Source organism: Eleutherodactylus coqui, chromosome 6 (genome assembly GCF_035609145.1).
Source record: "Eleutherodactylus coqui strain aEleCoq1 chromosome 6, aEleCoq1.hap1, whole genome shotgun sequence".
Classification (NCBI taxonomy): domain Eukaryota; kingdom Metazoa; phylum Chordata; class Amphibia; order Anura; family Eleutherodactylidae; genus Eleutherodactylus; species Eleutherodactylus coqui.
In genome coordinates, this window is record NC_089842.1 from 148,270,367 (window position 1) to 148,294,945 (window position 24,579).

Sequence of the window (24,579 nt, forward strand, 5' to 3'; positions counted from 1 at the left end):
TTGACTATAATGGAACCTGGCCGTGCATTTTTCCGCAGCAAATAGAACATGCTGTGATTTCTTTTACGCTGCAGAAATCTGCGGTATAATTCCACAGCAAGAACATTGTAGGCAGAAAAGCTATTAGGCTCAATAGAACCTAATAGCTGCGGGATACCGCCGCGGTAAATGCGGCAGAAATCTGTTTGTGGGAATTAGCCCTAAATGCTGCCAGCAACTGAACAATAAACAATAATTATTTTGTTTATCATTTGTTTTTCAGTTTAGGGAGGGATAAAAACTGTATAATGATTGGCCAGTGTAGACAGGTAGTTGTTCATATATGAACATATTATGAAGTTGCCCTAGGATTGCTCCAGGTCATACAAACACAATTCTAATTGCCAAAGGCAAAAAAATCCCCATAGGTAATATGCCCTAAAATATAATCTAAATACTTTATTATTCACAAAGGCCAAAGACAACATCAAATGATATTTAAAATAAAGGGGTACATGATGGTAGCAAGAAAAATTTGACCAGAAGTCATCAATTAGTAATTGTGCATATACACACTAAAGCATAGGCCTGATTTTTTGCTGCCCCTGAGGACACTGCAAGGTGAAACATGTCGGTGGGTATAGATTAGATTTTAATAGGGTTTTGGTAGTGCTGACATATTAATTTCCACATAGGCCTTTGGAAGTCGGCATCCAGGCCTGTGTTTTGGTGTGTATATGCACACATGATACTAATTGATTTCATTGCTACAAACATCTGTCCTTGTATTTTAAATATCATTCAATGTTGTCTTTTTTGAATAATAAAGTATTTATATTATATTTAGGAGATATAGCCTATGGCTATTTTTTGCCTTTGGCAATTAGAATTGTTTTTATATATGAGCAACTGCCTGTTCACTGTGAATGAGGCGGGTGACCAAAGCGATCCCCAGCCCGCTCCTCGTCCATTCACTGAGCGGCCATTGCTCTTGTGTGAAAGCACAGGGGTGATTATCACACGGACTACTGTCCCTAACACTGGCATCAGTCACATGCATCTATCAAACATATAATCGATAGGTCATAAAAAGCTCTGAAACGCTCGCAACGCATCCATCAAAAAGATGCCTGTAACTGAAGCCAGACAGTGGCCTCCATCACCCAAGGACACTTATGGAATCAGTTTAATGGATACATTTTTTTACAAGATATGTCTGGATGAAAAAGCCAGTCTGCTGCTCTATTCCGTTCACAAAAAAAGGGTATACTCAACAAATACCACCTGAAAGTAGAGCAAAGGGACCTCCATCCGGTCAATGGGGACTCATTAATCCATTTGACATATACACCAGGAACCTTCCCAGTGCATATGTCAAACTAATCGCAAAGACGCAATGTGAAAGCTGACTCAACATGAGAGTCCTATACTTCATTACAGAGATCTAGTCTGAACAGATTTCAGAAGAGCACACCACAATATGTTGTACAAAAAAAACTTTCAGAGTACTTACGTAATTAGATGCCCACCAAGACTTCAGCTTCAGGTACCACTGCAGCTTGGGTGCCAGTTTAACTTCAAAATCTTTGGCAAGCCCCGTCATCCGCTTGTACTCCTCATCGTTCATCAGTGGTTTCACGGATTCCAAATACTACAGATAAGGTTTAAAATGTAGGTTACGAAGTTACTTATTCCATCAAGTATATCCATTCTCAGAACTAGCTGTTCGATCCACAGATGAACTGGAGACAGTAGAAATATTATTCCTGACCACTATGGTAGTCGGATATTTTCTCCGTATCACTTTCAATTTTGTTTCTTGCTATATTGATAACTCTCACTGTGTGGCCTACAGCTGCATGGCTGCTCTACTGTCCTCGTAGGATGAGGACGTGGTTGTACTATTTTAATTGCCCATTGGCAGTGGGTGTGAAGACAACTTGTGGCCATGATGTGTATGAAGAAAGAAGACCCACTACTACCCACTGTGAGCGAGAACATAGACCAGTGGTCTCTCAAAATACAATGGGGCAGATTTATGAAACAGCCTAAAACAAGAACACTTTACTACAGCAGCACTGTAATTGGTTGCTATGGGCAACAAAAGGCAGTTTTTCTTTTTAGACACTTTCATAAATCTGCTCCAATATTTTCACCGTACAATAGTCTTTCCTGGACAAATGTAATAAACAGCATTTATCACACCATGCCACGGACACTGCCAAACTGTAGCGCATGCATTACCCAGCCAATCAGCATGGGCATTTCACTGGTAATATTGAAGTGCATGGACTGATTGTCTGTACAGTGGCGACTATCTGCAGTATACTACAGTACTACATCTTGCGCTGCTTGTTACCTGTGCCAGGTTGAGCTGCTCCTGTGGCATCAGGTGACGGTGACTCCATGTTATTTTTCTGGTATACTGTGTGTACAGTACAGGACCCTGGAGAAGCTCCTGTCATCTACATAGCAAGTGATTTACAGCTTCCAGCAGTTCTTTCTGATTTCTATGTGTAAAGACTTACTTTACTTGTATAAGGCCACCTGCACACAAACGCATTTGCTTTGCGGAATCTGCAGCAAATACCATTCGTTACATGCTATGGCAAAGCGCTTCTTCCTGGAGACTCGTGGAATCAAATTGTTATATCCGTGAGTGGAGGAAAAATTGCAACATGTTCTATTTTAGTGTGGATTCTGCACAGATGGCTTCCATTAAAGTTAATGGAAGCCGTCCAACCCAAGGCCCTTCCACATTTGACATTGCGGAAAGGTAGCAGATTCCGCGACATCGCCTAGCGACGGCACGAGGAAAAAAAATCTGTACAGCGCATGTCCTGCTGGACCATCCGCAGTACAGATAGATACAAGTACGTGTGGACGCTAACCAGGCTCAGGGTTGGATTCTGATGCAGGTTCCCGCATGCAGAATCCGATCCGTTCGTGTGCAGCCGGCCTAAGTGTTTGCTTAGATGTTTTAGACCTTCATTTTTTCTGTAATTTTAAATGACATTTTGGTGCTTCGGAACCAGTTACTAGTTTTTCAAAGAGTTTGGCTGGGTTCACACTGGGCGGATTTGCCGTGAAAATTCCGTCCGAAATTTCGCCACAGCGAATCCACTTGCAGCCGCTAATCCTGAGATTAGCCAGCCATGTGGATGAGATTTCTCAGGAATCTCGTCCACACAGGACAGCTAATCCACCGCGGCAAAGCATGTTAATTTTTTTTTCTTCTGCTGCTGCCGTGCTCTCCTCTATGGGAGCGCTGGCCGCAGCGGAAGAGTGTGCGGCCAGGCCGCTTCAAAACCCGTGGCTAAGTGCTGCGGGTTTTGAAGCAGTGGATTCCCGGCGGAAATCTCGCAGTTTTTCGCTGCTGCCAAACTGTGAGATTTCCGCCCAGTGATAACCCTGCCTAAAGGTCTCAAGTTACAATGTTATCAACTAACAAAGGTCGCCCCAGAACAAATTAATCTTGTATCTGGGAAAACCACTGTATGTTTAGTCATTCTGGACTTACTCTCTGCATTGTGTCTTTAATTTTTGGAACAGGAAGGCGAGGAAGTGATGCTTGGTAACTGTACAACATGGGCTTACGGCCAGAGAAAATCTTCACCAATGTCTAACAAAAAAGAAAAAAAAACCTGTAAGCAACACAATAAAGGTATGTCTCTACCCTCCACTGACATAGTAATGCAGACTTATTCAATCATTCTACTAGGGAAACATATGTGGGCACTACAGGATTGGTTGCCATAAGAAAACTCTAGAAGTTTTAAGATGTCAATAGGTAGATGATTCAATATATTTATAGTGACACTCCAACTCTGATTATTACTAACAAGTGCAACACGTCATCTATGTACCACACAGTGTTTTGTATCTACTTTTCTTGCTGGTTTTACTTTTCAGTTAGTTTTTACTCTGTACAGTAATTGTTCTGCTCTATTGAGCGCCACTTTACAAAGTATGCAGACATGACAGAATCGCTAGAATGGCCATGAGTGATCATTAATATCATTTTTCGTTCCCATACAGCTATCCCCAGTTGGCTGCACATCTCCCTGCTGATGAGCAATCATTTTTATGCTTGTGGGAGGGGCTGCTAATAAGTCTTTGGCTTTGTGTTGTTCTTTGTTTCTATGGTAACGAATGTTACATCACATGAAAGCCTTATGTGTCTAATATATGTTTTCAAAATGTTGTGTTTGTAGCTTATGGCAACAGTGATCTAGGCACGCGGGAAAAAAACATGGCGGAATCTAAGGCGACATTCACAGCAAATGAGAGCAGAGGAGTGATAATATTCTTATTTCTGCAAGGAAAGTCCGTGAAGGATATTCATGGTGATATGTCGCAGACATTGGGGGATCAATGCCCTTCATATTCTACAGTTAAGAACTGGTTTGCCAAATATAAAACGGGCCACTTCAGCACCAATGATGAGGAACGTCCTGGATGACCGAGAGAGGTTGTTGTTCCGGAGATCGTTGATGCTGTGCACAACCTCCTACTGGAGAATCGGACAATTTCAGCTAAAGGAATAGCAGACATCATGGGGATTTCTGGTGAACGTGTTTGTGTCATTATCCACGAACATTTGAACATGAAGAAGCTATCAGCAAAGTGGATCCCAAAATGTTTGCAAACAGATCAGAAAAGCATGCGAGTGAAAACTTCCTGGTCCATTTGTCAGCGTTTCCAGACTGACAGTAGCTCTGCCATGCCTTATGACAGCGATCATAGGCACAGTGCTGCAAGTCCCTCAGAGGGACTCAAATTGTGTAAAAAAAAAAGAAAAGGAAAGTGTAAAAAAAAGAAAAATGTCAAAAGAAATGTTAAAAAAACCCCTTTTTTATGCTTTTTCTAATATTAGCATAAAAAAGGGGAGAAAAAATTAAAACCCCACATATTGGGTATTGACGCATCCGTAATGACGTGTACAAAAAGTTGAACATGCTTTTTATTTTGTATGACAAAAAGCGTTAAAAAAACGCTAAAAAACAGAGGCGAAATGCTAATTTTTAGCATTTTGCCTCCAAAAAAATGCAATAAAAGTGATCAAAAAAGCCGTACATTCCTCAAAATGGTACCAATAAAAACTACAGCTCGTCTCGCAAAAAATAAGCCCTCACAGAGCTCCATACATGGAAAGATAAAAAAGTTACAGGACTTTGAATGCAGCTATAGAGAAAAAAAAAGATTTCCAAAAAAGGGGGGGTTTATTGCAAAAAAGTGTAAAAACCTAAAAAAAAATATAACAATTTTGGTATTGTTGTAACCGTACGGACTCGCAGAAAAAATGTAGTGTGTCATTTATGCAGCATGATTAACGCTGTAAAAAAAAATAAAAAATCTATGGCAGAATTGATGCGTTTTCTCTCCGTTATCATAAAAAATAAAAAAAAGTTTTACGATATAGTCTATGTACCCAAAAATGGCACCGATAAAAACTACAGCTCGCCATGCAAAAACAAGCACTTATACGGCCGCGTCAATGGGAAAATAAAAAAGTTATGGTTTTTGAAAAATGGAGATGGAAAAATACCAAGAAAATCGCTTGGTCCTCAACGCCAAAATAGGCCATGTCATTAAGGGGCTTGAGTAATTGGCTTTATCCGAGTATCGCGGAGCGGGGAGCTGCAGGGGAGAGCGGGGAGGAACGGAGGGGAGATCTTTCTCTCCTTCTCTCCCGCCCGCTCTCCCCTGCTCCCCGCTGCGACCCACCTGTCAGCCGCAGCGGCACCCGAATCTTCAGACCCGAGCACAGCGATACTCGGATAAAGCACATTACTCGAGCGAGTAGTGCTTTTCCGAGTACGCTCGCTCATCTTTAGTGATAACACAACAGTTCTTCATACACTCTGACCTCCTTTTGTTCTGACACTTCCCTCCTCTCACTAACATTGACCAACAGAAAGGGCACACCCAGTGCCATTCATTAAAGAGCTTAAAGTTCAGACTAACAGAAGTTTTCCCAACAAGATGAACCTGTTTGCTAAAAGCAATGCTTCTTACCAGCCATAACTTGGTGGTGGCCGACATCTTGCCATGCTGCTCGTACATCCAGCCGTGGTACGACAGGAGCTGTTTTAGTATATAACGCATGGTCATGATGAGTGCAAACCATAGGGCTGTAGAGAAGAGCAAGGCGCTAACAATACTCTGCCCTTGGTGGGATAAGTAGCCACTGGAGAGAAAAGAGAGGAAAACATGAAAAATGCCCAAACCACAACATCACCAAGTAGAATCCAGTGACTATAAATGCTATAATGGAGTAAGCATGTCTGTCTCAGACTGCCCACCCATTGAGTAGTAGTCTGTAGGGGACGCCCTGAGCCCCGTCCGTGCAGGACATCTGCAGGAAAATGGAGTATGCTGCGATTTCTTCCCGTGCGTGTGACCCTAATTAAAATTTCTCTGTGTGATTGTAACATTGATATAAGTAAGTGATTACAATATGAGAGCAAAAGGACAATTTATGTGGCAATTTTATTTTCAGATTGCGTTGTAGATGATTCAATATTATAAGTTCCAACAATAAATAAAGCTCAGCAATGAATACATACCTTACAGGCAGATGTTCTTTGATTTTGCCAATCATGCCCATGGAGGGGTCCACACGGGCATACATGGTCCCCATAATTGCAATTACTACGAAGAGCCAGCTGGAAGGACTGGCAGGATAAACTCCAGTGATGAAACTATTCTATAGAGAGAACATTGTAGAAGAATTAGGAGCAGGCCACTACAACAGTGTCTATATCTCTTTATAGATCTAGCATAATTCAACAATCTGTCAGCGATCTACCTAGCTATCCCTAAATCTCTCAAGTCTCTATCGTGCGGCTTCTCGATGGAGCTCTGCTTTGAGAATAAAGCTGCTTGAAGCCCACTGCCAAACATTTGCAATGATCAGAGTGGAGTCTTAGATATTTAACCCAGAATATCATCAGCTATATATCCCACAGAATGAAAAGAATATTTACTTCCAACTCCCATAAACCTCCTAATGGAAGCACATGGGGTCAGATCTATGTCCCTGTCCCCATACATGACACCTGTGTTACAGTATTGCCTTGACAGGCCATTCACTACAATCTAGATGTGACTGGATCCATTACAGTGTCACTGAGAAGGACCCCTTTAAAACATAACTTTTATTTAGTGAAGTTTAAAAAATATGGGTTTTTTTGACCAGTAACAGTGGACAAACAAATCCGTATCCGATAAGACTGATGCAGAGGGTAATTGCATAAGTCACGTACATACGCACTTATAGTAGGCTATGTACTATCTTCAGCACCTACAAATAAGGTACTGACGATAGCCTACGGTACTCTCCCCATCACCTAGAAGATGGTAACTACGGCGTCAGTAAAATCTTATGCCTGGCATCATAAGAGTAGTGGTGATCGATATGTATGTATCTCCACCTCTCTAAAGGTAAAAAATCATGAACACCCACATAGCCGAGTTAGTAATATCGGCCATATGGGGGAGGTATTGCTCAGCAATAGTATAAAAGGATAGTAGCAGTCTTATTGGGTGTGGGGTGGTTCAATGCTCAAGTAGGGGCATTGGAGGTCTAGCCTTTTTTGAGTATTTGCTGGCTCGTCCTTCAAGATTCGGGGGGGCCACGAGGGTCGGGGGCGGCGGAGAGAAGAGTGAGAGAGATCCCCCTCTCTCTCTCCCTCCCAATCCCCTCCGCAACCCCCCCCCCCCGAATCTTCAGGGACGAGCCAGCAGGTACTCAAAAAAGACGATGCTCTCTTGAGTATATCGCCTTACCGAGTATGCTCGCTCATCTCTAAATAAAATACATGTATACTTGCCACACTAAAGGATGCTGTCTAGAAATGAGCGAGCACCAAAATGCTCGGGTGCTCGTTACTCGAGTCGAACTTTCAGTGATGCTCGAGAGTTCGTTTCGAGTAACGAACCCCATTGAAGTCAATGGGTGACTCGAGCATTTTTGTATATCGCCGATGCTCGCTAAGGTTTTCATTTGTGAAAATCTGCAAAACACAAGAAAGTGATGGAAACGACACAGAAACGAATAGGGCAGGCGAGGAGCTACATTTTGGGCTGTATCTCAAGTTCCCAGGTCCCACTATTAAGCCACAATAGCGGCAAGAGTGAGACCCCCCCGCACTGTCAGCATAACGATCGTTCTCCTCTTCCACAGCTGTAACAGCTGTGGCAGAGAAGAACGATGTTAGCCCATTGAATTCAATGGAGCCGTCAATACAGCCGACTCCATTGAAAGCAATGGGCTGCCGGCGATCGCGGGATGAATTGTCGGAAAGGGGTTAAATATATAAGCCCTTCCCTGCAATTCATCTAGAAATGTGTAAAAATAAAAAATATATATATACTTACCTGGTCCCGGCAGAGCGATGTTAGCCCATTGAATTCAATGGAGCCGTCAATACAGCCGACTCCATTGAAAGCAATGGGCTGCCGGCGATCGCGGGATGAATTGTCAGGAAAGGGTTAAATATATAAGCCCTTCCCTGCAATTCATCCAGAAATGTGTAAAAATAAAAAATATATATATACTCACCTGGTGCGGCAGGCTGCAGTTCTCCTGAACTGCTCTGAACAGCTGTGAGTAGTATTCAGCAGCCGGGGATTTAAAATCCCCGCCTGCTGAATAAGATGCCTCTGATTGGTCACAGCCTGACCAATCAGAGGCCAGCCCTCACTCACACCCATTCATGAATGGGTGAGTGAGGGCTGCCTCTGATTGGCTCAGGGGCAGGAGAGCTGCCCCTGAGCCAATCAGAGGCAGCCCTCACTCACCCATTCATGAATTCATGAATGGGTGTGAGTGAGGGCTGGCCTCTGATTGGTCAGGCTGTGACCAATCAGAGGCATCTTATTCAGCAGGCGGGGATTTTAAATCCCCGGCTGCTCAATATTACTCACAGCTGTTCAGAGCAGTTCAGGAGAACTGCAGCCTGCCGGCACCAGGTGAGTATATATATATTTTTTATTTTTACACCATTTCTGGATGAATTGCAGGGAAGGGCTTATATATTTAACCCTTTCCCGACAATTCATCCCGCGATCGCCGGCAGCCCATTGCTTTCAATGGAGTCGGCTGTATTGCGGCTGCATTGAATTCAATGGGCTAACATCGTTCTGCCGGGACAAGGTAAGTATATATATATTTTTTATTTTTACACATTTCTAGATGAATTGCAGGGAAGGGCTTATATATTTAAGTCCTTCCCGACAATTCATCCCGCGTACGCAGGCAGCCCATTGCTTTCAATGGAGTCGGCTGTATTGCCGGCTCCATTGAATTCAATGGTCAGTGCTCGTTTAATCGAGACGAGTATCGCGTGGTGCTCGTCTCGAGTAACGAGCATCTCGAGCACCCTAATACTCGAACGAGCATCAAGCTCGGACGAGTATGCTCGCTCATCTCTAATGCTGTCACATCATTTGGGTTGCAGATTCTATTCTAGTGGATTCCCAGAGAAAAATCAACTTTGCTACAACTATTTAACTTTCGAATGGGTCAGATATAGAAAGTGCAGTGGACAATTTATGCTGCCTGTCCACGGGCGATGATCTGCGGGTGATAAATCGCTCATGGATCATGCTCTGCAAAGCTTTCCATAGAGTTGCTATAGAAAGGGCAGCGCTGGCGTCCACGAGCGGAGAACCATAGTGATTCTCCACTCGTGGTATTTAAATAGTGGCATCTAGGAGACCTGTCGGCTAGCGATATTCAGCCTTGGCCGTGGAAAGTCGGCCTTACTTGTATTTCTGGTCCGTAATGTGGTGTTATGAAGGAGACAGGAGAGTTAGCCGAAGGAAGCACTTTTCTGAACTCTTTCTCATCGTACATTTCTGTATCCATGAAGCAGTCAGTGCGGACAAATTACTCCCAAGCCACGTGCATAATAGATCACTATGACAACAGCCTTTCCTTACAGACTAGAGCCCCATATTAGTCAAGGTCAAACTAGTCCACAATCATGTGAATGAGCCCCATTTACACACCTGCTGAAGCTATAATGCACATTACCTGCAGAGATCACATTACTCACCCTGAGTCGAGCTAGTTTCTTCTTCCACGACCGCAGTCCGGAGAGGTAGACCTGTTTAAGTGCCTCATGGCTCAGGCGAAGGTCGATACCTTCTGGAGTAACTGTAAACTGGAACGCCACAGCCTGGTGGGCTTCAGCCATTCTGGTGGCACTTCAGTCCCAAGCTACAAATGGAGAACAAAACATTACACTTATGGAATCTGAACGTTCATATGACTTATACTAACCAATCATAACTGGTTGGAATAGTGTGCCATGTACAAGAATGCAGAATACATTCACAATAGATGAAACTTTACAAAGCATTAAAGCCAACTCTGTATGGGGTCCACGTCTTTATTACTGGATTTATGCAAGTTGCTCATGGTGTAACAAAAAGTTCTGCAACTTTTTAGTCTACTCTGTCTCATTTCAAAGGTCTCTCTCTGCTGAAAGTGAATGAGAACATTCTGAATATCTGTACAGACCTAAGGATAGCTTTATACAGGATAACTGTCGGGCGCAGACGCACTCAACAGTCGTCCCAATGTTTATCGTTCCAAGGACAGCATCACTTAAAAGGTTTGCCAGTGTACAAGTACCCATACTTCTCACAGTTAAAAGTTTACTATCATGAATCCGGTCCAGATATTCTGAATTTAAAAGGGCTACTCCCAATTTGGAGATTTACGCCATATTTACACGGGCGATTTCATCACGCAAGTTGTGATATTGGCAGAACACGTATGAGATAATGGCCCATTTGTTTCTATATGTTTATACACAAGTGATTTTTTTTCGGACCAGGAGTCAGAGATAGAAAAATCAAAGCATGTCCTAATTTTTGGGTGACACCACCATTAATTCCTATAGATGCATGAATAAAATAAATAAATAAAAACGGCATCACACTTGCATGTATTTGTAAATGTGATTTGCATGCGAGCGCAATGTATTTTTCTATTTTTACTATTGAATCAACATACGATTTTCACACGTATGAAAACTGCACGTGAAAAATCACACGTGCAGCGATGCAATGTGTTTTTTTGGCAAAACACATTGCGCTCGCAGGAAAAATCAGGTTTAAGGCCTCGTGTCCACTAGCTAAATGGAATTGCGGAATCCGCAGCGGATTTTGCCCATAGGGAATCATTGGCCATCCGCGGTCCATTAAATTGATTTTTGCACCTGCGGATGGCAATTTAAAAGAATTGCGTTTTTCACGCGCGGGAGAAAAAACGCGGCATGCTCCATTCTGCCGCGGATCAGCAACATTGCTATCACATTGATAGCGATGTGTGCAGATATCTGCATGCAAAAAAATACAATTTAAAGCAAATCCGCACGAAATCTGTGGCAGATTCTGCACGGATTGCATTTTTCTAGTGGACATGAGGCCTTAGAGTGCAATATGGGTCCAAGTGTCCCACACCTATGTGGAGAACAGGGGGACGCTGATCAGACCGGTGAGGTATTCACAGCATCCAGACAAAGAATGAATGGAGAGGTGACTATAAATGTGCTAAGGTCTATCCATTCACTTCTATGGGAGTTATGGAAATGGCCAACCGGGAAGCCTGCGGCTACCTCACCGAGCAGGTCAGGAGATACCTGTTCCCAACATAAGTGCTGGTCCGAGAGATGGGGTCCGCATGTATCAGACATTTATGGCATATCCTATGGCTATGGCAGTGACTGGTGGGTCCCACACCTTACTCCGCCTTCTTTAATTACGCTCTCAATTTATTTTTTGTCACATTCTCCCTCAATACTTCCCTTGCTCTTCTTTTTAAAGCCCCTTTTTCTACTTTCTCTTCTTTTTTGACTCTTATGGTAGCAACTTAAGGCTGGGTTCTCACACGGCATATTCACAGCGGAAATCTCGCAGTTTGGCCGCAGCGAAAAACCGCGAGATTTCCGCCAGGGAAGTGCTGCTTCAAAACCCACTGCACCTAGCAGCGGGTTTTGGAGCGGCTTGGCCGCAACACTTTTTTGTTGCAGCCGTTGCTCCCATACAGGACAGTGCGGCCGCAATGGGAAAAAAAATTAATGGACATGCTGCGGCCAGGGAATCCGCGCCGCAACACCGATTTTGCCACGACGGATTCGCCATCCCGTGGGGACAAGATTTCTGAGAAATCTCATCCTCATGGCTGGCTAATCCCGGGATTAGCGGCCGCAGGCAGATTTGCCGCGGCGAAGTTCCGGATGGAATTTCCGCGGCAAATCTGCCCTGTGTGAACCTAGCCTTAGGGTGCAGACTATTGTTTCAGTTTTGTATCCTACTAGGATTCCCTAGGAAAGGAGATGCATAATGTCATAACAAGGACCTCAAGAGAATGGCCTTAAAAACTACAATGAAACCCTTCCAGAAGAACCTCTTTTTGAAAAGCGCTCCCCTAAGGCCGGGACACATGACCGGGTCGGATTCGGCCTGCGGGAGGCCTGCAGCAGACTCTGGTTGTGAGCCCATCCGGCGAACCCGTGTACAGCATGTAATTGAATTGCATATGACTATGTACTGATGCGCAGTACAGGTTTTTTTTCAGTTGCATTACGGATGACGCGGGTACCCGCAGCCCATACCCAATGTAATTGCATATGGGCTGCAGGTATATCCGTGACCATACAGCACAATGGGAAAATAGAACATGCTGCGTTTTATTTTCCGCTAGCGGATTACGCAATTCTGACCCGCTAATGTGAGCGAAATGATGCAATCCCATTCATTTGGTTGAACTGTGCATTACCGTGGATCATACAATCGCAAAATCCACAATTCAAATCCGGGCGTGTGAGAGCGTCGCTAGTAATAGGAGATGTTATTTCACTACTTTCTTTAAAGGTAACACTCCTGTAACCCGGCATCACAGGGACCTGAGAGACGCTGAATTATCAGCAGATTCTCTAGATTATCGATTAGTCACGATGCAGTGACTCACGGACCTCTCGCCTAAAGCACAACCATGCCAGGAGGAACAAGCAGTTTATATTTACTGACACTAAAAGCATAAAATAAGTAAACTAAAACTCAACAAATAAGCCGGCAGAGTAGAAAAACTCGTTCTACAGAAAGATGACTAAGGTGATTAAGACACCACAAACAAGCTGGCACTAGATAGCAGGTGTAAAGAACCCACAGGGAGTCCATCTACTGCAAGTCTGACACGACGGAAGATCATATAGAGTGCGAAGCAGAAGCCATGACTCCTATGGTGGCTGTGCATGCTCGTTTAAGCATGCTGCTCAATTGAGTATCGGTATAGCCGAGTAACTGCTTACTCGACCGAGCAGCATGCGGGGGGGGGGGGGGGGGGGGCAGGGGGAGGGAGAGAGAGGAGATCTATCTCTCTCTCTCCACCCTCCCCCCCCCCGCATGCTCGCTCATCTTTACTGTAAAGCTTTTAGCGTTCTTCTGTTCCGTTATATTTCCATTTTTTCTAACACAATAAATAGCACGTCTCCTAAGCCCACTCCATATAAACTCTGTGCACACCCAATGTTCATGTAGGTTGGATTGCGTTCAGGGGGTGTAAGGATGTTCCCACCACATCTACAGGAAATGACCAAAAGTATACTATCGCATTCCGGGCACGGTTTTGTGTCCCTCATGCATAACTGCGTCCCGGCCTGACTGCTGGGCTCTTGCCCCGACTTCTGAGCACCATAAATTCCGATGATGCCCTTAGTTCAGGTCAGGGGACCAGCGATCAGGCCGGGACGCACTTCCGTATTAAGGATGCAAAGAGAAGGCTGAAATATGGCAGTGTGCTCCCAGCCTGTGTCATAAATGACTGATAAGTGTGGGTCCCAGAGATGGGAACACATCTATCTCCACATTTAGCGTGAAGTCCTAATATTCCAAATAGCCACCCGATTGAGCCTATCCTTCTACTGGATATTGTACTTCTTCTGAATTTTGAAGCAATTAAATGGCCTCTCCAGTGAAAACACATTTTACCATGCCTGCCCCCCTCACCTGATTGCCTATCACATTTTGGAGGTCTCCTCTGTGTATTTCAGTCACTCCCTTGCACTGCAGCCCCCTGTCTGATGCTTATCAGGCACCATCTCAATGGAAAGATTTTTTTTTACTTTTACTTTCAAATCTTGTAGCATTAAAGGGGTTCAGTCATTAAAAAAAATAATAATAAAATTCTATACTTATCTATTCTTTCCTAGGAAGTCTCATCACCAGATCTTCTTCTATCTGAGGGCTACTCCGCTCCCCATCTACCTCTCTGCAGCGGCGCCTGTGACAGCTGCTGAAGGGAGAGGAGGCAGGGGAGCGGAGTAGCCGTCAGCGGCCACATCCCCTGAAAATGCGGAGACCGTTGGAAGGGCCTCATCTATTGCGCTGTTGGGTGCAGTGGCATGGGTAAGACAACAGTGTTGCCAGCAGTGGGGCGCCAATCTAAGGGGAAAGAGGCCAGGAGTTTCAGGTAAAAAGGCATCACTAACCATGGTAACACAGGCTGTATTATACAGGCTGTAATCAAAAAGACTAATCTCAGTATTATAATAAAATAACAAGTGAAATCCATGGTCCAGGGCCCCCCAGGGCCCGCGTGTCATACCATCATGTAGTGCATCCATCCCTTCCTAGTCAAGCCTGTGATATAGTACTGCATCAGTCTTTTTGACTATACCCTGTATATACTGGGAGACAGTACTACAGTTTTTAGCTATGATTAAGACAACTAGATGGTCAAAACAAGTGTACATGTTTTTTTTTTGGCATCCTTTAGCAAAGAGCTCCAATTTTTTTTGTAAAAGAACAATTGAACAATTTCCCGAATTCCTGTACCATCAGATGAGGCCGCTGCATCCAGCTGGGAAATAAATGGAGAGGTGTCAGTGCAAGTGGGATCTTTTACCATTCATTTTTTATAAGAGTCACTTACTGAAACATTGTTACCATCCAAAATAAGGCCTCCTGTCTGCGGCCGATATGTAACTGCGTTGATAATCAGGCCGCGGGTAACGCAGTGAACACTTCCCATAGACTTAACTATGGAGAGCGCAGCCCGACGTCCATGAGCAATCATAGAGATTCTCCGCTCGCAGGATTCAAATCGAGGCATGCTGCGATTTGCCCCAATTCTCCGCGGTGAGCCTATCTATCAGATAGGCTCACCGCGGAGACCTGTCAGTTCTCCCCCCTGCGGTGGAATATCGCTAGCAATATTCTGTCACGGCCGTGGACAGGCAGCCTAAGGTGGACAGTTGAGCAACTTCTAAACTACTTTCACTGTTAGGGCGACTGTCAATTGCGGAATCCACAGCAATAATCCAAACGCGGGTCCCGCATGAAACGCTTTCCATAACATGCTTATGGCAATCGCAGTCTGGTGTGCACGAGAGGAAATCCATTGCAATTTTCCGCTTGTGTAATAAAAAACTTGGCATGGTGCGATTTGCTATGAATCTATGCGTTGAAGCTTGCATTTAAACTGCGATAAATCGCAATCACTTTTAATGTTCTTCCACGGCGGAAATGCGCTTGCGAAATCCGAGCCGCCCATGGACAGATGCACTTATGGAGGTAAAAGTTGCTCATCAGCTGTATCATGCAATGCCAGCTGTAACATAGTGTCGGCCTAAACTTAGTATATACAGTGATTTCCTGTTTTACAGAAGAAGAAAATGGTAAAACCTAAGCATTCAGACATACATAGACGGCTACATTCATGTGATGCTATTCAGCACCCAGAGCAGAAACATCCCGCAGGCAGAAAATAGGGAGATCTTCCTCAAACGCATGGAGAACCACGTGTGTCACCTGACGGCTGCGGTCGGGTTGTTACAGGCAGAACTTGTCATTTATCTGCTCTTTATCAGTTGGCCTACAACATGAATCAAGGAGGCGAACTATGGCAACATCAGGGACATAGCTGTAGGATGCCTCAGGGGGCCTAAAGCTCGTTCTACCCCAGTATTATAAATGGCACCTAGTGGGTGGGGGTCCGCGTTGCACCTTTGGGCAGCACACCACACAGGGTCTTGATGCATGTACTGTATGTTCCCTAGAGCTAGAAATAGAAGCAAAAATCCCCCAAGTGTTTCAATATCTTTGTTACTATTGCAATTCTTGGTATGAGCGGTGAGTGAGCCCTAAAGGTTCTCCATTGGCAATAGTAACTACTGGTAGTGAGTGGGGTTATCAGGCAACGAATATCGGGGCAGATGTATTACAGAGAAATCGCCAACTTTCTGGGACAAGTTGTAGCATAAAACCATCCTACATTTCTGATGTACTTTAGGCTGCCTTTCCACGGGCATAGCGGTATCCTGCGCCGGTCCATACGCAACTCCGCTATGAAACAGAGCGGGGAATTTTTAAAAAAAGTCATACTGAGCATGACCGTGTGCGTTAGGTACGCAGGCATGCGCAGTGCACTCATTGCTCATACTGCGGGCATCACAGCATTTTACCGGTCCACCCATGGACATGAGGCCCTAAAGATATACCATTTTTGCATGCAGGGGGAACTGTTTAATTATTATTAGCTCCTATAGTCATCTTTAAATGGCTGTGATTGGTTAATCCAGCGCTGGCTTTCATTGGTTGATGTGGCACTGGATTAACCAATAAGGGCATTAGCTACCTGGAGGCAGAGTTTTCAAGCCCCGCTTCCAGGAAGAACTGTTTTATTGGCTTGAAGGAGGACGCGGCAGCCTGCAGCAGCGAAGGAGCGCGAGGACCGGAACGCTGGAGGTAAGTGAGTATTGTTTTTTAGCAAGCGCTTATTTTCGGGGGTGGGCTTATATTTCAAGCCTTCCCCGAAAATCGGGGTAGGTCTTATTATCAGGGGAAACACGGTAACTACATAGTGAATAAATCTTAAAAAAAAAATCACTGGAGTGTCCCTTTAAGACAATAGGTAAATATTCACAGTGCAGGGAGAAAAGTGAGCACAGAAATTAAAGAACCTGTAGATGTTCCTTTAGCAGCGATCATGTCCACCAAAGGCTTCATGTAGCTGCACACAAGGGTTGTACAATGTCGGGGAGGTATTTTGGACCTTTCTTCTCAATCACGGCTCTCTCACACAGAGTGTGTTGGTGTAGCATATTGCGCGTACAGGTTTTGCGCATGGAATGTGTTGTACCAATGGGCGTCCATGATGCTGCTTTCACAAACTGTGCAAAATACATGCGGGAGCAAAATTGTACCCCGTTCTATCTTGGAGCATATTATGCACTCATACACGCCAAGATAGTACATGGGGATTGTCATTGCGTACTTGCTGTATGCCACGGGCGGCACGCTGCAAGATGCACTCGTATGAGCCCAGCCTAAGGCCGGTCTCACATGGACAGGTTGGATTCTGAAGGTGGGAGCCCAGAGCGGTATCAGGGTCTGACCGCAGCCGGTGACCCCACTTACCTGTTGTTTCCTTACTGCAGAAGACCGCGGACGCTCACTGTTGGTCATGTGCAGTAGAAAAATCTACCGTATATATTTGTATTTCCCGCACCGTCACTAGGCGGATGGGTCGTGGGTCTGACGGCTTACACCGACTTCAATGGAAGCTCTCCGTGCGGAGTCCGTACAAAAATAGAACGTGGTGCGATTTTATTTCCACTCGCGGAAATCGCAATCGCTATCCACTCATCTGAGCGGATATGCAAATGGTTCTTTCTTTTCTGTGTGCGGAGTACTGCGAATCGTCAAACTCTTGATCCGAGAGAAAAATCACCCATGTGTATAAACCCTTAGAAAATAATATTTTGGGTTTTTTTGTGAGTTCCGTCCATATAGCAATCGGATGAAACTTGAGCGAGGAAATTGCCTGTGTAAATACACCCTAAGGCCAGCTGCACACAACTGGGTTGGATTACGCAAGTAGGAGCCCGTAGCGAAATCTGACCCTGTGCCCAGCCGGCGTCCGCTCGTTACTTTCTTTCCTTCTTCTTTTCTCTACTGCGGAGGGTCCGCACGGCGAACCGTATGACATGCACAGTCCGGGGTTTTTTTTCTTAAACACCTGCCACCTTTCCACAAGGTCATTGTGGAAGGGCCACAGGTCGACGGAATCTGCACTGAAATAGAGCATACTGCGATTTGTCCTCTGCGAACGGAAAAAAATCGCAATTGATTTCCGCTCGTCTGCAGGAAAAAACGCTTTTCCATACCATGCTATGGGCAGTAATTGCTGCCGAATCCGGACACGGTCGCCCACCCCGGATTCCGCAATGCAAATCCGTCCATGTGCAGCCGGCCTAAGTTCATCAACATTTCTAAGATGCCTTGTTTATTGCCAGGTAATTCCTAAAGGGTTCACTTACTTTTTCTTGCAACTCTGCATACGTGTGTGCAACTTGTAGATAAGTATATATTTTATACCTAGGGGCATGTGTATGTATGCGCATATATATATGGTCACATGTGTATAGTGGCATGTTTAAAGCAGATCTGTCATCAGAATATTGCAGTGAGTCTGCTCATTCCTTAAAGGGGTTGTCCCGAGGCAGCAAGTGGGTCTGTACACTTCTGCATGGCCATAATAATGCACTTTGTAATGTACATTGTGCATTAATTATGAGCCATGCAGAAGTTATAAAAAGTTTTATACTTACCTGTTCCGTTGCTGGCGTCCTCGTCTCCATGGTGCCGACTAATTTTCGCCCTCCGATGGCCAAATTAGCCGCGCTTGCGCAGTCCGGGTCTTCTGCAGTCTTCTATGGGGCTCCGTGTAGCTCCGTGTAGCTCCGCCCCGTCACGTGCCGATTCCAGCCAATCAGGAGGCTGGAATCGGCAGTGGACCGCACAGAAGAGCTGCGGTCCACGGAGGAAGAGGCCATCTTCAGCGGTGAGTAGAGAAGTCACCGGAGCGCGGGGATTCAGGTAAGCGCTCCGGTGAGCTTTCTTTACCTCCCTGCATCGGGGTTGTCTCGCGCCGAACGGGGGGGGGGGTTGAAAAAAAAAAAAACCCGTTTCGGCGCGGGACAACCCCTTTAAGGGGTCTTAACCCTTTCCAATCCACTGTCTGACGTCTGAAGACATTATGATTTAAGGCTGTACAGCTCCGATGTTGATAGACATCCATCTGGGTTCTCTTACTGTATATTGCCAGCCTCTCTGCTGTCGGAGCCTATCCAACGTGTCACCTCATGCAGTACAGGCTTCAGCCAGCATATAGCGACGTTGTATAACAGCAGAAAAAGAGTAAGCCCTCTAGGAAAACCAGGATACAAATTGGATTGGAAAGGGTTGACGGGTCCCCATGGTGTAAAATAACAAACCTCTCCACGCTTGTCCCCCACCAGAGGCACTGGGTCTCTGCAGTCAGACTGTGGCATCCTGTAAACCTGCGCTGCAGCCAATGTCACCAACTTCAGTCATTGGCTGCTGCAGCTTGTTTGGAGACAGGCTGACTGCGATCTGCACAGGTGACATCAGCAGGGAGACCTGAAGGGCGAGCAGGGGAGGCCAGCATGAGCTGATGCGTGATTTTACACCCCGGTGGACCCCTTAAGATGCCGTTTACGTAAATCGGACAAGAAAAAATTTCTACATCCTTAAAATAATGTGAAACGAAGAAAAACTGAATTTTCACCTGTTCCTGTGGCTCCCCGTCCGGTGTTCCAGCCCCGATGCTGGACGCACAGCACCCGGTAGAGGCGGCGGGCGGTCAGGGGCCGTACATTGTGCACATGACTGCTTAGCCAATCACAGGCTTCAGCAGCGCTGGAAGAATCCCCAGTGAAGCCTGTGATTGGCTGAGTGGTACCATACACTATGAACGGCACATGGCCGCCCGCCGCCTCTTCTGGACGGACGAGGAGCCGCCAGAATAGGTGAGAATTCATTTTTTCATCATTTCACACTATTTTATGATTGTAGAATTTTTTTTTTAGGAAAGCCCCTTTAATTTCCGGGGGGTGACAGGCGGGCGTATTCCAGCCTCACGCTTATATTCCCAGGAGCCGGTCCCTCTCGGGGGCGTATGTGTAAAACGCTGCATTTCGACCGCACCATTGTATCGCTCTGTTTGCCGGCTTTTCACCGCGTATGACAGCGATTTTGCACTGCGCATGGCGGTGTATCTCACGCACGCCGTCAGTCTTCTGGTTCCATTTCTTAAAATTTCCTGCTGTCGCTTAGCAACGGCATGCTTGTAATATAAATGCGTATGTACAGCGTTTATTACATACCCATAGCGAACGCTCCATCGCACATAATACGTGATAAAAATCGCACATGCGTTCTTTTTCACGTGTCATACGCAATGTATATCCGCGGGTGTGAGTGGATGAATGAACATGAATGTACCTTCACTGGATCCGTCCACCGTGTATTATGCGTGCGTACTACACAATTACATCACGGTCGCCCTAAGGGTGGTTTTACTGCTGCGTTGGAACCTTCGGTCGAGGGCAGCATTACAGATACGGCGCAAAAGCCGGGCAGCTAAGCGGAAAGCGAATGGACCCCATTATAGCCAATGGGTGCGTTTTGCGCCGTTCGCTTCCATCGGGGGGCTCCCCTTTCCTGCTCCGGACGCAGATGTGAAACCAGCTTAATATCAGACGACTTATCACCAATCAGCAGCGCCAAAACGTTGTTAGAAGGAGGAGGAAGCGACCCCAGCTGCATCTATCAGACATTTCTCAAAAATTTGTCGCCGCCGCCGTATTTTACGGGTGACTTTTTTTAGGGACGCAACTTACAAACTTACACACGAACCACAGATGTGACGTTATAGAAATGGCAGCCATGTGCGCAGGTGCATATCGCGGCACGCCTCACCATTGGTTATCCGGACACGCGCCAATTATTAATTGTATCAGCCACATTATCCGCAAATGATCCATTATGCACATATATGGGCAGCTACAAATGTCATGACGTATTTGCAGGCGTTAAGAGAAGTGACGTCACCCGGCACCCTCCTCTATCATCATAGTAACGCATCAGTTGTAACTGCATGACGTCACATCAACACGCCAGTTTTTCATTCCAAGCAGTTCGTCACTATGTCCCCGCCAGCGGCTACAACAACCACACACTACCAGGACTCGGTAGTCGGCTGCCGGTAATGAACGGTACCGAGTGCGGGCATCACACAACTCACCAAAAGGGACCGCGCATGAGCCGGGAGGTCCGGATTATCACCGACGAGACCGCGCATGCGCACTCCTAGCTGGAAGGAAGCGCCGCGCACAGAACGGTAGCACGCATGCGCAGAGATGTGCGTGATGTAACTAGTGCTGCTGGTGGAAATTATAACAAGATGTAGTAGTAGAAGTTGTGGCGGCAAAGACAATGCAGGCCGTGGGAGGGGAGGCAGATAAACTGCTCCACCTTGTAGTTGCAATGCCTATGGTCAAGGGGCCGCCCTGCCAGTGGCAGATAAGAAGGGGGATGGGAAATAGAAGGCAGTAGGTGAAAGGGAGTAGAGAGTAGTGTGCAAATAATCAAAAGTGATAATAAAACTACTTTGTATCGGTGTCGTTGTGTTCTAGCATGCGGCACGCCCCCTGCCCTATGGAGAAATGCACTAATAGCAATGTCCGCAGGAAAGGTGCGATCAGACATGCGCTTGCTGCAGGTGGATTTTGGCGCGGATTTGCCACGATTTTCACCTCAGGGCTCACACGCACAAATTCGGCCTGCATATTCCGCAGATGTTATTTGCGCAATTAATACTCCGTGCTAAAAGCCCATTGATTTTCATTGGGCCATTGTAACCTGCGTTTTTCAGGCACGTGAAAAAAATGCAAGATGTCCTATTTTGATGCGTATTCCGCGCCATTATCAGTCTGATACATAAAATACACAGTACATTTTACACATGTGCACTGTATAGTATGTGTGTAATACGCAGGCTAAATACGCTCTGAGTGAGCGCTTAGAGGGGTAAGGCCTCCTTCACACGAACAAATGCGTTCTCACGCTGGCTGCATCGCAGGCAAAAAAATCGTGTGAACATAAAAATGCCACGATCAAGTCCAGATCTTAAGTTGCGTTTTCTCGTCCATTTACATGAGCGGCTGAAACGTATTAGCGCAAATATACACTGCAGCGCAGAAATTCCTCGATGGCAGAAATCCTCGGAATAACTGCTGCTTAACTAGAGCCAGCTGTCTTCTTTCCCCGGCGTCGGACGCTGCTAATCTCCCTCCCCCTCCCTTTTTTTTCCCAGCTCTCATAGAAGTCTATGGGAGCTGCCAGCATATATCGGCAAAAGATGGGGCAAGACCTATCTTTTCTGGCCGCGTATTAAATTGGTTGCCGATCTCGGTCACCGATGTCCTATAAGACCTAAAGCTGAGGTGAACATACCCTGTCCCGCTGCGGGTGTTTTGAACTGCTGGACAGTTTATGCTACTGGTTCTTCCAAGTGCACGCTGATACCATTTCTTGAAATCTCGTCTGCACTGCTTGCACTATAACGCCGCTTTCACACTGCGCAAGAAAATTGTGCAAGATTCATGCGTTGCGAGAGACATATCTCGCACGATATGGACCCATTCTTTTGAATGGGGTCATTCACATGAGCGATACTATCCCACATCGCGATGCAGGAGACAAATCGCGGCACATCCTATCTCTGTGCGTGCTATCGCATCTCCCATAGTTTTTAATAGGGCGGGCGGCAGCATTGCGCCACGTGCTAGGTGCACGCAGTGCGATGCAAGCTTTTTCCCCTATTGAAAACAATGGGACAAACTCCGCAATCGCTTCTTGCACAAAGTGATGCAAGGCGGTTTTAGCACAAAAACGTCTCACATCTGCGGCAAAATCTCATGATGGTGAGCGCCCGTGTGAAGTTAGTGTAAGGTCATTTTCACATGGGCGATGACATTGTGTGATGTGAGAGAGCTTGAAAACGCACAATTATGAAACCAATGCTTTTCAATGGCTTCCTTCATATTTGCGCTGAGGCTCAAAAATCGCATGAACAAAGATGCGATTTTGCTGAGATTTTATCGCACAAATACCATGATCTCCGTGTGAAACTACCCTGGGGGGATGATTATACGGCGGATTCGGCATCCGAATTTTCAGTGCAGAATTCACCGGTAAAGCCGTGGCAGAAATCCATGGCTATTTTGCTGCGGTTTTTGCCACGGATCTGCACACATTCTCCCAATGGGAAGAATCTGCGTTTGGATTTTCGGACATGTTTTCACTTCTTTCGATGCATTCGTGCAGAAATGCGTTGGAAATTTCACATGTAGATTTTAGCCATTGACAGGAAAAACCACAGCAGGACCGCCATGCATTTCTGTTGTGGTTTTACAGGCAGATTCCACTATGTCAACAGCCCCAACCTGTGGCTCTACAGCTGTTGCACAGCTACATCCCCCGCATGTGGCTGTCGGGGCTTGGTGGGAGTCACAGTTTTGCAGCAGTTGCAAAGCCATTGGTGTGAGACCACTGTGTTAAGGGGAGCCTGTCTGCCCTTATGAGCCCCATAAGCTGAACTTATGGTCTCATAACAGCTGACATGTTGAATCCAGTAATGTGAGTATTATGTCAAAGTGAATGCACATGGAGGACTACTTCTGTGCACACATAGAATTACAGGACTACATAGCACTCACGCAAGTGGTCCGATGGGTGCAGTCAACGGGGATGACAGCACACAGAGTGGGAACAGTATCACATGCAATTTGGTCCTTGAAAAATGCACCATTTTCACTTCATGTGTATTAGTTTTTAGTAAAGTGTGATTGTTCCTAGCAAGAAAAACCAAGTAATATTGTAGATATGATACCTTTTAATGGCTAACAAAAATACATGATGTTATAGCAAGCTTTCGAACCTCTCAGCATTCTTCTTCACTAATTCAGGAACCATAAAACCTTCATATTTCTATCAGGACTATTTAAGTATGTTTTTATTTTTCTACTCCTCCTGATGTAGTATCCTTTTAAGTGAAAATTAATCACATCCATGTCTGTGCCTTTTCATAAGTGTGTGTATGTGTGTGTGTGTGTGTATATATGTATATATATATATATATATATATATATATACATGCCTCTTCATATCTATTTCATTATGCCCGGGGAAGAACCATGAGAGATCCAAAAGCTGTTACATCATGTATTGTTGTTAGCCATTAACCCTTTCCAATCCACTGTCTGACGTCTAAAGACATTCTATTTGAAGCCTGTACAGCTCCGATATCGGAAGCTGTCCGGCAGGGTATTCTTACTGTATATTACTGGCCGCTCTGTTGTCAGGGGCCTCTCCAGCATGTCCTATACCACAGTACTGGCTCTAGCCAGCAGATGGCGGCATTGTATAATGGCAGAAAGAGAAAGCCCCCTAGTAAACCCTGAATCCAAAATTGGATTGCAAAGGGTTAAAAGGTATCATATCCACAAGATTACTTGGTTTCTCTTGCTGGGAACAATCCCATTTTGCTCTACTGGCTAACATGGTACCAAACTTTTTTTATTAGTTTTTGGTGAATATGCACTTTTTAAAAATCTATGTTGCATCCGTATTCACTGCATTTTTCATGTGTGGAAAAAAAGAAGGAAGAAGTCCAATTGATGTAACTTTTGATCCGATGTGTTTGAATATACCCGG

The 24,579-nt window shown here is 45.4% G+C and overlaps 1 protein-coding gene across 3 annotated transcripts in view; it reads right to left on the reverse strand.

The window, feature by feature from the left end:
* LOC136632773 (carnitine O-palmitoyltransferase 1, liver isoform-like) overlaps nucleotides 1–24,579 on the reverse strand; it is a 56,376-nt gene that overhangs the window by 24,860 nt on the left and 6,937 nt on the right. For 2 of the 3 annotated variants that reach the window (XM_066607923.1, XM_066607921.1), the window contains exons 2-6: nucleotides 10,044–10,207; nucleotides 6,549–6,688; nucleotides 5,998–6,169; nucleotides 3,500–3,601; nucleotides 1,493–1,630 (exon numbers count right to left, since the gene is read on the reverse strand). In XM_066607923.1, the coding sequence (XP_066464020.1) occupies nucleotides 1,493–1,630; nucleotides 3,500–3,601; nucleotides 5,998–6,169; nucleotides 6,549–6,688; nucleotides 10,044–10,184 (693 nt within the window). In that variant the 5' untranslated portion in view covers nucleotides 10,185–10,207. Of the gene's footprint in view, nucleotides 1–1,492; nucleotides 1,631–3,499; nucleotides 3,602–5,997; nucleotides 6,170–6,548; nucleotides 6,689–10,043; nucleotides 10,208–21,106; nucleotides 21,177–24,579 lie in introns of those variants that run through there. The other variant, XM_066607922.1, reaches the window with a different exon arrangement.